General features: G+C 38.6%; 1 protein-coding gene across 10 annotated transcripts in view; it reads left to right on the forward strand.

Annotated features, from left to right (window-relative positions):
• The window catches only part of vav2 (vav 2 guanine nucleotide exchange factor), a 195,574-nt gene that overhangs the window by 131,138 nt on the left and 49,754 nt on the right, over positions 1–14,682 (forward strand). For all 10 annotated transcript variants that reach the window (XM_063478847.1, XM_063478842.1, XM_063478844.1 and 7 more), the window contains exons 3-4: positions 4,908–4,966; positions 14,440–14,508. In XM_063478847.1, the coding sequence (XP_063334917.1) occupies positions 4,908–4,966; positions 14,440–14,508 (128 nt within the window). The remainder of the gene's footprint in view (positions 1–4,907; positions 4,967–14,439; positions 14,509–14,682) is intronic.

The raw sequence follows: 14,682 nt of genomic DNA on the forward strand, positions 1-14,682 counted from the left end.
AAAGTGTGAATCCTTCATAAATATATCACAGTATTAGGGAGTTAGCTGTTTGAGCAGGAGCCCAGTGAGAGAAAAGAGAAAAATAAAAGTAATGTCCTGAATTTTTAATTAATTCTTCCTCTTTGCTGGATAGCTTCCAATACTTGCACTGATTTGCAGCAGAAGATATAATCATGTCATAACTTCATCAGATCTAAATATAATTGGCAAAGGGGTGTGTGTGTGTTTGTGACGGACTGTCTTCTTGTGTTCAGATCTTAATCAGATCACAGCCACACCCTCCGACTGTTAATAGCATATGGCTGCAGTTTTGATTTGATCAGTGCGGTAACTGATGACCATGCAAATTCAGTCGAGCCCCGGTTGCCAGGGGGAACCCGTGTTGTGCAGGTCTTTTGATTGGCTGCAGGGTGGTCGCATGCGGTGTCGCTTGGTGCCCAGCTGGGACACAGGCCACATGTGGCAAGTCTGGAGACATGTAAGGTTGGTGTGTTTGCAAACACTTGGCTTCGCCCCGTCGGTCCACAGATGCAACCATTATCCCCTCTCCCCCATCCTTCCCTGCTCTCTCCTCCACACATACACACACATGCACCTTCCTATGCAGTAAACGGGCTATAAACGTTACATTTCAGTCACGCGCAGAAAACCGTGAGCACAAGTTGAGGCTGTGAGACTTAACGTGCATCCTCAATTGCGTTCATCTTGTCTGACAATAAGGGTCAGCCATGGGTTAGGGAATGCCAGGGGCTTGTTGGGGGTGCTGATTAAAGGTGAGATCATGGTTTGGGGGCTTTAAAAACCTGCAATATTACTCCATCGTGTGACTCGTATTTTCCATATTCCTAGAGGGGCAAAAGAGGCTTTATTCTCTAGCGAGCAGTAGAGTTAGGATCCCCCGGGGAGTACAAGATGAGAGGGGAATTAATAATGTGCGCGGACTCAAAGGCTTTGACTGAACTAAAGGATCAGAAGCGGCTGAAAAGAGTGTATTAGAGGTAGAATGGAAAACAGAAACATGGGCAAAGAGAAGAAAGTAAGAGAGACTGACAAGCAACCTTTGAGCAAAGGCTGGAAGCAGTAACCTTATAAAAGAGATAAAACAAGACTGTTTCTTAAAAAAATGAAGAAGAAGAAGAAAAAGAAAGGGTTTTTTTAAAAAGACCAGCTATTAAAGGGATGCTCCCCTGAAGTTATCCTTTCAGTATCCCTTGTATTCCTTTTATAGTCTTACAGCTTTGTGATGTGTTGACATCAATAGTGAAACAATAACTGTACGTTAAATAGATTAATAAGAAACATAATCCTCATTATAAGCAGTACATGAGAACAGTTTTAGCATTCCTTCAGCTGCCCTGAAAACAGATTGCAAATTAGCATTTCTTACCAAAGCTAGCGTGAGTCACGAGCTGCCATGGCTCCGAGTACTGAGAACATATTTTTCGCATTATGATGTGTGAAGCCAACATGAACTAAGAAAAGAGAACAAACTTCCTCATGTTGAGGAAACTTGAGATTTAATATTAATAGACTTTACCCTGTGATGTGTGAAAGTCACGCTAGTATGCTCAGTGCTGGCACACACACTCTCCTCAGGCCACACGGGCTCTGGCCCTGCTGTGACCTCTCTGGCTCAAAGCCAGTGGCTCTGCTATCCTTTGAACCTGGGCAAACCTGGCTCGAGGCAGCTGTGTTTAGCCAGATCTGAGTGCAGCTGATCACAGCAGGCAGCATGAAATATTAATTGCTATTAAATGCCAAGTGCGTACACCCATTCATCCTCTTGTTTCATTCGCATTTTACATTTTTGTCTTTGCTCTGTCTTTAAATTTTGTCATCTGTCTCTCACCCTCCAACAAAGAATATGTAGGCTCATAAGACCAAAAAAAAAAAGACTCAATAATGATGATGGGGCAGTTTGCCAGATGCGTTCCCTTCCTGCAGCTTTGCCAAGTGGGCAAAATGCCACCAAGCAGCACAATGGGTTTATCCTCAGTGATTTCTTAAATACCCTAAACACAGACACCTGAAACAAAGACACATAGTAATCTTTTCTATCTACTCCCTTGCTTCTTTCCACATCTTTATCTGTCTCTTTTTCCTTTTTTGTCTCCATCTCTATTTACAGTAAACAAATAGGTGTCAAGTTAAAACAAAAATATAGTCCCTTAGTCTCTTCATAAAGGGGACCTTCACACTATAGAAGCCATACTGTTATCTTTGTAGTCTCTGAAAACTCAATCCGTAGTTGTTCTCAGTAATCGCTTTTATCCTGTAAACAAACTAACGCTGTCCTGAATGCCATTTTTAGGCTTTTCGGTGGTAATGAGCCATAATAATTGAAACTTTGCCCTTTGCATCCTGCAGTCACAACAACTCGTGTCTGTTTATGCAACCTTGGCAAAATCACCAAAACACCGTATAGATGAGTAAAAAGACAATGGCCAGATGTCTAACAAGCTGAATATCCATGTGAAATTTTCAGCAAAGAAGCAAGATATCTCCACCATCATGATTAAAATACTAAATTAGGGATCTTTTAAAAGAATGCTTCTGCCTCTCAGTAGACTGATGGAGACATTCAACAGCAACTTGAACTGAAGCTGGTCAGGCAGCATGTGGTGGCCTAACACTCCAATATCTTTCCTTTAATTTCCTTTAATTGCAAATCTATATGTAAAGAAGGTATATAATGTTAGACTGACCCCGTGTTGAAGCCATTAAGCATGACCAAAACACTCCATTACGCAGGTCTTTAGCAGCTCAGAGAAATAACCTCTTATTATCTGGTTGAATAACAGGATTCCCCCCCTAGAGTGGTTTGATGTAAATGAATGTGACATATATGCACTTCGTGTAACTGATTATGTTAAAGACAAGAACACCTTGAATAGAGAGAGTGGACAACAGCACTTCAACACAAGCACTCCACAGCTCGAAATTGATGGTCTTCACTTCATAACAGCCATTAACATGTGCTCAAGTTGAATGTTAAATACTAAAGGCGTTGAGGTGCCACATTGTGTGTTTAGAGAAGAGGGAGTTTGATGAGACGCTGTAGATGGCACACCTGCCAAGGAACAGGGGTTTAGATAACAATTTTGTCCTCCCTGTCGAGGAGACATCTGGCATTGCCACGGTGTTACAACCCGAAATACACCCAGGAGTGGGTAATGAGGCATAGGAGACAGGGGGTTGTGTTTTTTTGTGTGTGAGTGTGTCTGTGTGTATGCATGTGTTTTGGGGCGGTGGTCCTCATCTTCCTGAACTAGCCTCTGTAGGGCCTGCAAGCGCACCATCTGCAGTCCTTAGCTGTAAGCCCACTTGCGTGTGACTCATAAGCAGCAACAAATCAACTTAAATGCATGCACAGACACAATTGAGCTTTTAAAACTAAAAAGCTAATAAGTATGGAGGCTTTACAAAAAAAGCTGCCAGCCACCTAGCCGAGGCTCTGCACCACATGTCTTTGAATGTTACTATTAACATGGTGGCCTGCGTTATGTTTACACACAGTCCTGTGTGGAGCTGCATACGCATGAGAGGGGTTGCTAAGAAACGCTCAAGTAATGTTCGATAATCACCCTCAAAGAACAGAGGAGCTGCAAGGAGTGTGTTTTGTTTAACCACAGCATATACGATGTAAATGAGAGTGGCCCTTCCCCTCTGGTGTCTTTTACTTTTCTTTTTCTGTTGTTCCCTTTGATTTTTTTTTTCTTTCTAGAGCCTGTCTATTAAAATCCATCGAAATGGACACAAACGATCAATCGCTTACATGATAAATCATAAGTCTTTCAATTCTGATTTATTATTAGAATAAATTACGTGGTGCATAACAAGAAACAAAAACGGAACACAGTATAAGGAAGCCGTCTGGAGCTGCTTTAGTGTTAGAAGACTGCTTTCGACAGTGTTATGCAGAGATGCAATGAAGATGTCTTAATGGTGAATTCTTAGTAGCATATCAGAATGTATTGCAAGAAAAGGAGATAGCTGTAAATGTTTGTGATGCTTGTGTTTTACAGAAAATGGTGGATACAGCCTTGTACATTGGGGGTGGGGGGTAAAGGTGTAGCAGTATGAAAACATTTACCAGCTGGCATTTCACAGCCAGCTGGCTTAGTTTAAATCCAATAAATAAGTAAAGTTTTATCTGTAAAGCACATTTCAAAGTGCTTCACAACAAAATGCCATAACACAAAAACAAAAGTTGAAATATGGAACACTGTGCTAACTTTTCCTCTGACACCACTGAAATGGTAAATGGACTGGTTCTTATATAGTGCATTTCTACTCTACTTGTATACTCAAAGCGCTTTATACAACATGCCTCAATCACCAAGAGTTCAATATTTTGTCTAAAGATACTTCAGCATGTTGACTGGAGAAGCCAGGGATCAAAACCCCAACCTTCCAGTTAGCAGGTGACCTGCACTACCCCTGAGTTACAGTCACTCTACAAATGCTCAAGAGAGGACGCTAATGTAAAATAGGGAGCGAGGAGCCTGTAGGCCACACGTTCCCATATCTCAGATATGTTGTGCTCAAGGACACTCCATAAGTCAGTGTTTAGTAATATGGTTTACTACTTAGTGAAACGTATCACTAAGTAGGCTTGTTGTAACAGAGTTGTTACATGCAGCACAGAGACTTATGGCTGATTTTCATGCAATCAAAGATTAAGGGACATGAAACTGGTTACTGGCAAGTCAACAAACTGGTTATGTTCTGGTATTCAGTGTGATCACAGCCTTTTAAGATGACTTCATGAGTCAGTTACTGTAATCTGTGGTTACCATAACTATAACTGAATGTTTAGTTCATTAGAGGTCTTCAAACATAAAAGTAAAGATGAAAGAAATTTGTAGTTTAATTGTTCTAATGTTTCATGTCTTTGTTTATTTCAGGTAATCTCCGCTCTGTCGAGGATCTCCCACCACAGCATTGCACAAATCAAAGGCATCAGGTATGAGTCTCATTTCTCTCTCATTTGTCTTTTAGACAGCTGAAGCACTTCCAAATATCAGAGTCAAAGAAGCCATTTGGAACGATTCCACATTTTCTTACCAGCCTATTTTAAAATGGATGTAGCTATTAACGTCTGCTGCTCATTTGAAATTCAATTTACATTTTAGGCAATTAGCAGCAGCATTCAACCTCCACATTATCATGCAGGACAGAAATGACTGACAATACATTCCCATCTGTCACTCAGACAGCGCTGTGTCATTCGCAGTCAGAATACTTCATTCCATGCAAGAGTAGTCATTTTTAGTCTCAAGTAATGGCGAAGTTGAGAGTTCTCCCCATTTATTGGAATGGGCTCCTAAGTTCTCGTCATTTGCTTGATCTGCTTGGAGCTTGGTGGCTCACCGGCAACACATAAAAAGACATTTTATCTGTCTGAGTAATGAGTTGATGGAGCACACCCGTTAGGAGCTGTGCCAGGAAATGAAGGGAGAGGAAGGAAACAGGGAGGGAGAGAGTGACAGAGAGAAAGCAGGTCCCCTGCCATTAATAAAGGCAACATAACCCGCTGACTGCTGGCTAATTCACTGCTTGTACGTGCTGACCATTTTGCTGTGAGGTGTCAAAATCAATGCTCATTTGACCTCAGTGTAAATCACAGGACTTTCTATTCTCAACTTATTTTACTCTTAATAACTTTTCAGTTTTTTGAGTTTCACTACTTTTGGAGTGTTTACCCTTTAACTGATTGATCAGCCACCACAATGCTAAAGTCACAGTTCTAGAAAGTTTTGGAGGTCGTACCTCTTTTCTCTGCTATAACTGGGACTATCGTAGATTCTATAGCTATGTTTTTAAAGACATTTTAGCTTCTGCACTATGTATTTTCTTAACATTACTGTCACTTTGGGTGATGTAGGCATGATGTGACTGATCCAGACTTTAGTCTACTTTAATATAAATTTAACAACAGCACTTTGAATACCCAGGCTTTATTAAACTTTACTTTTGTTTCAGTGAAATATGAAAATATTCACTACAGTCCCCCTTAACTTACTGCAAGGCATCAACCAGGCAGTGGATAAATACAGAGGGAACCTGAACAGGATGAAAAAAACTTATTACAAGAGAATAAAATTAAGAATCGATGCATGCTCTGAATTATATCACTTCAGACGTCTTACTGTGGTCGTAGTGCAAAAGCAGACAGAAAAAAAAAAGCTTGAAAGGTAAGCAGTAGGTATTTGCCTTTAGTAACCCAGAGCTGTTTGGTCTAAAAGTAACTACTGACCTCTTAGTCTACTCCCCAGCAAAACAAATGAGAACTTATCTGCCTCATCACAATGACTAAAAGATGACTTTATTAAGTAGGGTCACGTTTCACTGTTGGCCAGAACAAAAGAATATTGATATTAAAGAGTACACTCATCTAAATCCTAAGGGAATGTGTCAGAAGAGGAATGGCATAATACAAATGATAGTGTTGTCTTGATAAGTGGATGTGAATTAAAAGTAATGCTAAGATGCTTGTTAAAATTTTGTTATGTTAACGTGATCTATTCTCAGAACAGCAAATGACAATTTTAAACTTTTGCAAAGATAATAAAGAGTTAATTGTTTTTACTATTATTATTTTATTATTTTTCAGTTAAATAAATTATTACTCGAGTAGAAGTCTTTTTGTTTCTCCTCAAGCTTTTTAGAAATATTTCTTGGTCTCAACTCTGAGTTAGCGCTTTGTTTTTGTCATTAGCATTGTGTCATATATTTAGTTTAAGCAAGTATGTATATATGAATATATTTCTTATCCATGGTAAATTTGTAGAATATAATGACTTGAAAAGTAATTATTGAAAATGACAGATACAGGAGTCAGGAGTGCAAGAAAAAGCAAGTCACATACTTGTGATGTGCTTTTACCTTTTTATTTTTACAGGTTTTTAACCTGTATCGATAAGTGTGGGTAGGATTTATCGTGGCACACTGTTTTCACTCCCTCAGAGCTAACTCTTCAGACCACCTCTGAAACCTAATAGTTAACATTAAAAAAAAAGAAAAGAAAATCCCAGAATGCAGAAAATTAATACTAAATGCTAGCCGTAGATGTGGTGACTTAAAATTACATTTCACAGGTGAGTTCGAGGTGAATATTAAAATGAACTATCAGAGTAGCAAACCATCATTTTTTTGCACAACAGGGGTTTCGTCAGTTTTGTCATTAAAAAAATTGTAAGAGGTGACTCAATATTAAGAAAAGACATTAAGAAGAAAAAAAATCATGACAAAGTTCCTTTCATTATTTGACTTGATATATTTGGATTGAATTAATTGCGCTCCACACAAACAAAAGCAGTGCATGAAAGGTTGTTTTAGAAATTGGATTGAGAAGAATACTGTGGAATGGAGGGTTTTTTTAGAGAGCAATTTTAAAGCTCTTTTCTAGCTTAGGCTCCTCAGATTGGAGGGCTCGATGTCCAGATGTTAACTCCACAATCTTAAATGTGCATGTACAGACGGCACATTGTGGCAATGCATTGAACTGTAGACCGATTGGAAAGTTCCTCATTGTGTTAATCGTTTGATATCATTTGCCACAGGCATGACTTTGATGTTTTGTTGAAGCACATTGATCTTGTCTGTTCGCTGTAATCAGAGCTCAGTAGTTCATGTCTTTGTTTCTGTGTCAGCATTCCAGCCAGAGTCGGGCATTAAGGCTTTATTTCTCCATGCAGACACGTAATTGCACAGAGATGCACTCTGGATAAAATCACTCAGCATTTCACACATTTCCTGGAACCTGCTGATTTTCCTTTGGTGTAATTTCTGTCTATAGTCACCCCTCATTTCTTTAAATTTTGGTTGGGAAATGGAAAATAGGTGCAGTGATTTATTGAACGTGTAAACATTTATGGAATTTACTGACTTTGTATCATTCTAGCAAGCCTGAAAATCTAAATTTGGTATGACCACCTTTATTCTTCAGCATATCCTGAACTCTGTTAGGGAACCGTTCTTGTATTTCCTCTTCAGGAATAGTTCTCCATGCAACTTGAAGGACATTAAGTGCTCTTATATGTTTTACATTTCTAATGGGACTTTTCCACATTCATAATTCCATTGATATTGACAGTATCCCCAACACCACTGGCTGAAATGCAGCCCCAAACCATGACAGAGCCTCCATCTGTAGACACTCACTGTTGTATCTCTGTGTACCTCCTCCATACAGACAGATCAACTGCAGGGCTAGATGTATCTCTCAGGTCCTGTGTCAGGTCTTTACTGGACATTTTCCTACTTTTAAGAATATGGCGTTCACATACTGTTCATCTGTTGTCGATACTTTTTAGGTTTGCCACTTCTTCTTTTGTCCTCCACTCGTTCACTTTATTCAGACACACTGCACACCGTACTGAGATTTGCCAAATTTTGACTAATAGCTCTTTAAGAATCTTGATGAAAAAGCATTGTGGTTATCTGTGGCATTTTTCATAGATTCAAATGACGAAACAGGAACAAATTCTACACATAACAGGCAATTTAGCAAAGAACAAAATTTAAAATGTGATGATGCATTATTTTAACCCTCTCCTAAAACATATTTTTAGCACTAAAACCTTAACTGGTCCCCTTTTATTTTCTATTTTATTCTGCTTGCCTTTATGATTGACGTTGTCTTCTTCAGTAACAAAACTGCAAATCCTCTTTTTTTAAGCCTCATGTTCTCATCTCTTTGTGTGTCATGCATGTTGACCTTGGCTTTCTTACAGCTTATCTGCAGTATAAGCCTGCATCATCCTCTGCCCCTTTGTCACCCCCAGCCCCCTCCAGACAGCCACCCTACCGCCCACACACACTATCCTCAGCTAACCCTACTGTAACCTTCAACCCGCTTGTGCTTGTGTCCTAATTCATCACTGATCCCTGCTGTTTGAGTGTACAGTATCTCATGGCCTCTGAGGGATCAGGTCATAGAGTGTGGGACACCTCAGATCACCACATAGACTGATCTGATGAGGAAGTTGACATAAAATAATGATCCTCCAGTGTGATATTGTCACATGCAATGTATTTACATTTGTGAATGTTTACTTTTTAAATATTATAGTGGCTTCATGGTGTAGTGGTTTGCACATTTGCCTAACAAGCCAAGAAGCCCTGGTTTGATAGATTTTTTAAAAAGATTTATTTATCTTGGTTAATCATATCAGAAGTTTGAAAACTGAAGGTTTTATGGCTTCCCTCCAGGCAGTCACAAATATTTCATCAGATTTACCCAGTCTTTCTTCAGATCACCAAAACCCAAGTTTGACTTGAGTTAATTAATCAGTGTAATAAACAAAAATAAAAATCAGACTCTGTAATCATCGTTTGAAATATGCTACATGCTCATGGATAAGCATTCATACCTCAAAGGATAAGTAAGAGCTTCCCTGAAAGAAGACTTACAGAAAAATATAGAAAAATTGCGAGATATGCTAAATGAAGAAGCAACTGAGACCAAAACTAGACAATAAAATTTTTAATCCTTTGTTTTGGGTCAAGATCTGCAAAATGAGGCATTCTTTTTGAAGTTTCCTTTTAAATTCCAGACATGATACAAAAGGTTGGAAAAAAACTGCTGTGAAAATTTGTCCAACATTCTCCCTCTTTATATGCAGATGTAGATCCTTTAGCCAGTCAGCTATAGGGACAAACGACAGAGAGAAGAGACAGAGCAGGTTAACAAAGATGATAGGAGGTGTGTGTAACAATGTCTGAACAGCATAGTTGCTTTCTAAATAAGGAATTGGTGATGACATGTCCATCTCTGCTTCCTGAGAACTGCGTTAGAATATTGATGTATATTCTATGACAATTAAAAATCTGAAGAATATGGCTAGCTAGCTTAGTTTAGCATAAACACAGAACAAAGGGAAGCAGGCAGTTCTTGCATCTGTCTAAAAGTAACAAAATCTGCCTGTTGACATATGTATTAGTTTATGAACTTATCTATTGTTATTTAGGTTATAAGGAATAGTAAAACACACTTCGTCTGTCTTTCTGTGCTTATTTTGTGCCCCTTTACACCACTGAACATCACGCTTATTAGTACGCAGTAATCATGTTGCATGTCCGTTTCTGTTTTTCTTATATGCCATTTGACTGTACTGCATGTGCTAATTTCTCTGTAAGCGCTGTGAATCCAACTCACATGTGCAGAAAAAAACCCTCCTATTCACATGCTGATTGCACACACTGCCCCTCCCCAGGAAATGAAACTGTAGCAGTGGGTTTACAGGGAGAATGGGGAGATTTATAGACAAGCATGGTACAATAAGTAGCAAAGTGCGGAAGCTTGCTGGAGCTCCAGCGATTTATCGACCCCTGCAGAAATGAAGCCGTGTCCTGGGACATGAAACTGCTTCCATTGCTGACCATTTGAGCTGCTTTCACACATAACAACTACACTGTTGTTCTGCTGTTTGACAATAATGGATCAATGGGACTGGCTCATTGCGGATTTGTACAGGACACCTGCACTAACAGTTCCCATTACACCAGAAGAGTGTGGAATAAATTAGACATGATCACAAAGACATTGGGGTTCATTACAGTAATGTAATTCAGTGAGAAAGGAAGAAGAGCTGCAATGTGTAAGATGAGAACTCTGTGATTTATGAAAAATGTTAAGTAAAAAAACCAAAAAACCAAAGCAAAACAATGCTTTATTTGTGCTTAAAGAGATTTTTTACCTCTTGTGGTTTGACCATGAGATGTTTCAAATCAAATAACAAAAGCGACTATAATATTTACACAAGTTGAATCATCCAACTCCTCATTCACCTGCTATGAATTAAAGTAAATAAGCATTCAAATAAATAAAAAAGAAATACCCCAATGGTTAACAGTAACTGAAAGAAAAGAGGCAAAAACACATAAAGACACCAAATTCATTGGTTATACATAGCTACAATTACAAAAATACTGAATCTCTTTTAGTCTCTTTTCAAAGTATTTTTAAATGAGGAAAAAATATAAATATAAAAAAACATATAGTATACAGTGCTTAACAAATTTATTAGAGCACCTCTTATTCAAATAAAAAAAAAAACAACAACAACACACAACACAGATATTTTAGAACTCTGGGAAAAATGTATTTAAAACCAAAAGTTGCAGCAGTTACTGAACTGAATTCGTGTTTTTATACCCAAATTTGAGTCGGCACACTGAGAAGTCAAAAATGAATCAATCAATCATGCAAAACTGTAAAAAAAAACCCAAACATAACTGCTTTAACAGCAACTTCATGGGTAACAACAATAATTATATTTTAGCATTATAGATACATTTGGGTTAAAGAGGTTGCGGATACTGGTGGGTTAACCATTAAAGAAACATATAATATGTTTTTTGTAATTACTTAAACTGTAAATTTAGTGCAGCTGTGACATAAACATTACGTTGGGTGATGGTCTAATAAATTTGTAAATTGATATATATATATATATATAAATTCTACATTTGATACATCTTTTCATCATATATATGTATGCTTAATAATTAATTTCTTCCAGGAGAAACATTGCATGCAGGGACCCCAGGTCTTGCTGCTGTAAGGTTTCTTCTTCTATTTTCTTTTTGGATAACAACAAAAAAATGAAGTAAAATGAAAAACATCTGGACAGCTGTGATGAAGCTCATGACTCAGTGTGTGGATGGCCACTAACTAATGATTAGACTACTGCAGATATGTGATGCATTCACAGGCAAAACTGAAATTAAAAATATATCTGCAAGCAAAAAACAAATCCTTAACATTTTCTAAACACAAATTATTCACCAGCTCCCATTAATGTGGTGTCCATTGCATTTTTACCTTTTGGAGTAAAACAGTGAAATGAGGTGAATGATGCAAGAGTCAGTGACATGAAATTGTAATCATTTTCCAAAGGTAATGTGCTCCTCGATTAACCATTTTCTATGAAGTCTGGAGACCAGTTGGTGCTGAATTTTTTTTTTGGGGGGGGGAATAAAAGCCTTGCAGTCTTTCCCCTCTAAAACCTCTGTTTAACATGTAGCAGTTTTCTTCACCAGGGATGCGCTCCGAGGCTTCGCTTTATTTGCAATGAGATTAGTTTGAGCAGCTTGAGAAGGCGAGACAAAGACTGAAAGCAGATGTCGCACTCCTAAAGCGTGAAAGTTGGAAACCGTGCACATAATCGAGCCCCCCCCCCCCCTTCTAGCACTGGATAGCCAAGAGACAGCTCATCAGAGGTGTACTGATGAAATTATGAACATAGTTCAATTGTACCTCGTTGCACCATTAAGAGAAATTAAAACAGCAGCACCGGACAGAGCTTGGCTCCGCAAAACAACACAGAGGTGATAGATACGAGTGCGTATCTTCACAAACTACTATGTAATTAAATTTTGCCCTGCGGGACTCCATTAATAACTTATAATATAATGCACATTTCATTGGAGGGGGCCTTCAGATGTGGGTGTGTTATTGCACTCCGGAGAAAGTGCCCTGTGTGCTTCATAACAGTTAGCGAGAAGGTAACATAAATCAGATGAGGCAGTTTTTTGTGTTAGTAGTACTTGTAATTGTCTTTTGAAAATACGCGTTTTAATGAAGTTACAGCACTTAAGCATGGAACAGTTAGCAGAATAAATAAACCAAAGCGGCTCATGCAGTATTGTGCGTGTGTGCGTGTGTGTTAGTTGACCTTTGACTGTCTAGCTGAGCATTCATTACCCTGATGGCTGACACGTTCTAATTACACAAAGGCTAATTACTGGTGTCACACATACACACAGCTTTACAGAGACGCAGTCCACTTCAGTTGGCTTTTTAGGAGGGCATGGAACTGAGTCTCACTCATCTGATCATATCATAGGATTAAACACAGTCAAAGGATTTCAAAGCTGTGCGCTAACGGAGAGGAGAGTGCTTTTATGAGAGCTTTGAAGGTCTTGTCTTGTATCATCACTGAAGAGTCCACATCAGCTTCCAGCTCACTTCTCAGTCTAGACAGTGACATCTTTTTCATTTGCGTTCCCTTTTGTGCTCTACTCTAATTCCTAAATTCTCCCACATGAAAATAACCACCACTTTATTTGTTCATTTACGACGAGCTGAGAAATACTTGATCCCAGATTTGGGAAATGATGCAGCAGTTAAAGAATAAAAAATTAAGTTAACTGAACTGAAAATGACTTAATAAATGTCAGTAGAGTTAACTGCTTTAATTCTACTCTGTGTTTTAAAAAAGGCAAACAGAGAAGTGAGGCTTATTGCCTCATAATTGTACAACAATACCTCATCACCACATATGAACGGCTTTAATGTTGAAAGAGGAATAACATGCGATTCACCTGAAACTAAAATGCGATGCCTTACAAGTAAATCACTTACAGTGGCATAAATTGGAGGGGTCCAAGGTCCAATTCTGGTGCTCTGCTTTTTCAGGGAAACCAAAAAAGAAGCCATACTTTACTTTTCTAAAAGCTGTTATCATTGTATTAAAATAATAATAATAATTGTAGTATTTGTGTAAGCTGTAAAACAACATGAGCGTTATGGATTTGGAGATTTACATAAGGTTTACTGTTTGTCCTAGGGTATAGAGTGTGTGTAGTAATAATACACAAACTGTTTCTCTGCCATTTGTGTTTTAATGATTAGCACTGATCATGACCTCAGTAACTTTAATAGGTTTCAGTTGTGCACAGCATTAAGCTAATAGGCTATAATCTGCAGCTTTTTTACAAAGAGCAATCTGCTCTTTGTAAAAAAGGATATTTAACAGCGTTGGTCATTTGAGATCTACACTGATCATGCATTTAAGAGTAAAGTTGGCAGAAATCTTGAAGATAAAGATGTTAATTGTGTTTATTGATTTAGTTGATTCTGCTACTCCTTTGGAGGATTGTTTGTTGACAGTGTTTGCAAGAAAGGGAAATTTCAGCATAGGATCAGTTGATTGGTGTAAGCAGTGAAGGTCGCATTCAGCTTGGTCATTTTTTTGTATTTCATATTCCTTTACATTGCCCCTGAGGGTCTTTGACAAGCTGTCCAAAAACCCTGTGAGAGGATATATGAGCCACCTGCCTAGCCATCTGAAGAAAAAAAATAGTGTATTCCTTCCTGAATTCCTGAGAAGGTTGGCTGGTGGAAGATGGCAGATTTTTTTTCTTTTTTTATCTGCCAGTAGCAGTATGTTGATGTGTTTTGACAATGTTGTTTGTGACTGATGGGGTCCTCTGTTGAATAGATTCTGCCCCTGTGCTGTTGAAATGATGGAGCAAAGAGTGGCAACCTGACAGATGTAACATGACGTTTCTGACTAGTTATTTTTCTACCTGGAACACTGAGGTGTTGCAGTGATAAAGCATTTTGTACTCTGTCTCACTCTCTGTTTTTTTTGTTTGTTTGTTTGTTTTTGGTGTGTGTCTGCATATGTGTGTCTGCGTGTGTGCCAGACCTTTTCCATCGGAGGATACTGCTGAGAATGAGGATGATGTGTACCGGAGCCTGGAGGAGTTGGCAGAGTAAGTCTTCTTTTCACCACAAACTGTTTTTCGTCACCTAGGGGGACTTTGTGTTATTTCTCCGAAGACTTTTCTTAACCCTAAATGTAACCATGAACACCATATATCCTAGCAAACGCTAACCCAGTCGAGGGTGTCCTACATAAAGAGTAGGACATGGACAACCAGGGGGAA

The sequence above is a fragment of the Pelmatolapia mariae genome, linkage group LG7 (assembly GCF_036321145.2).
Source record: "Pelmatolapia mariae isolate MD_Pm_ZW linkage group LG7, Pm_UMD_F_2, whole genome shotgun sequence".
Classification (NCBI taxonomy): domain Eukaryota; kingdom Metazoa; phylum Chordata; class Actinopteri; order Cichliformes; family Cichlidae; genus Pelmatolapia; species Pelmatolapia mariae.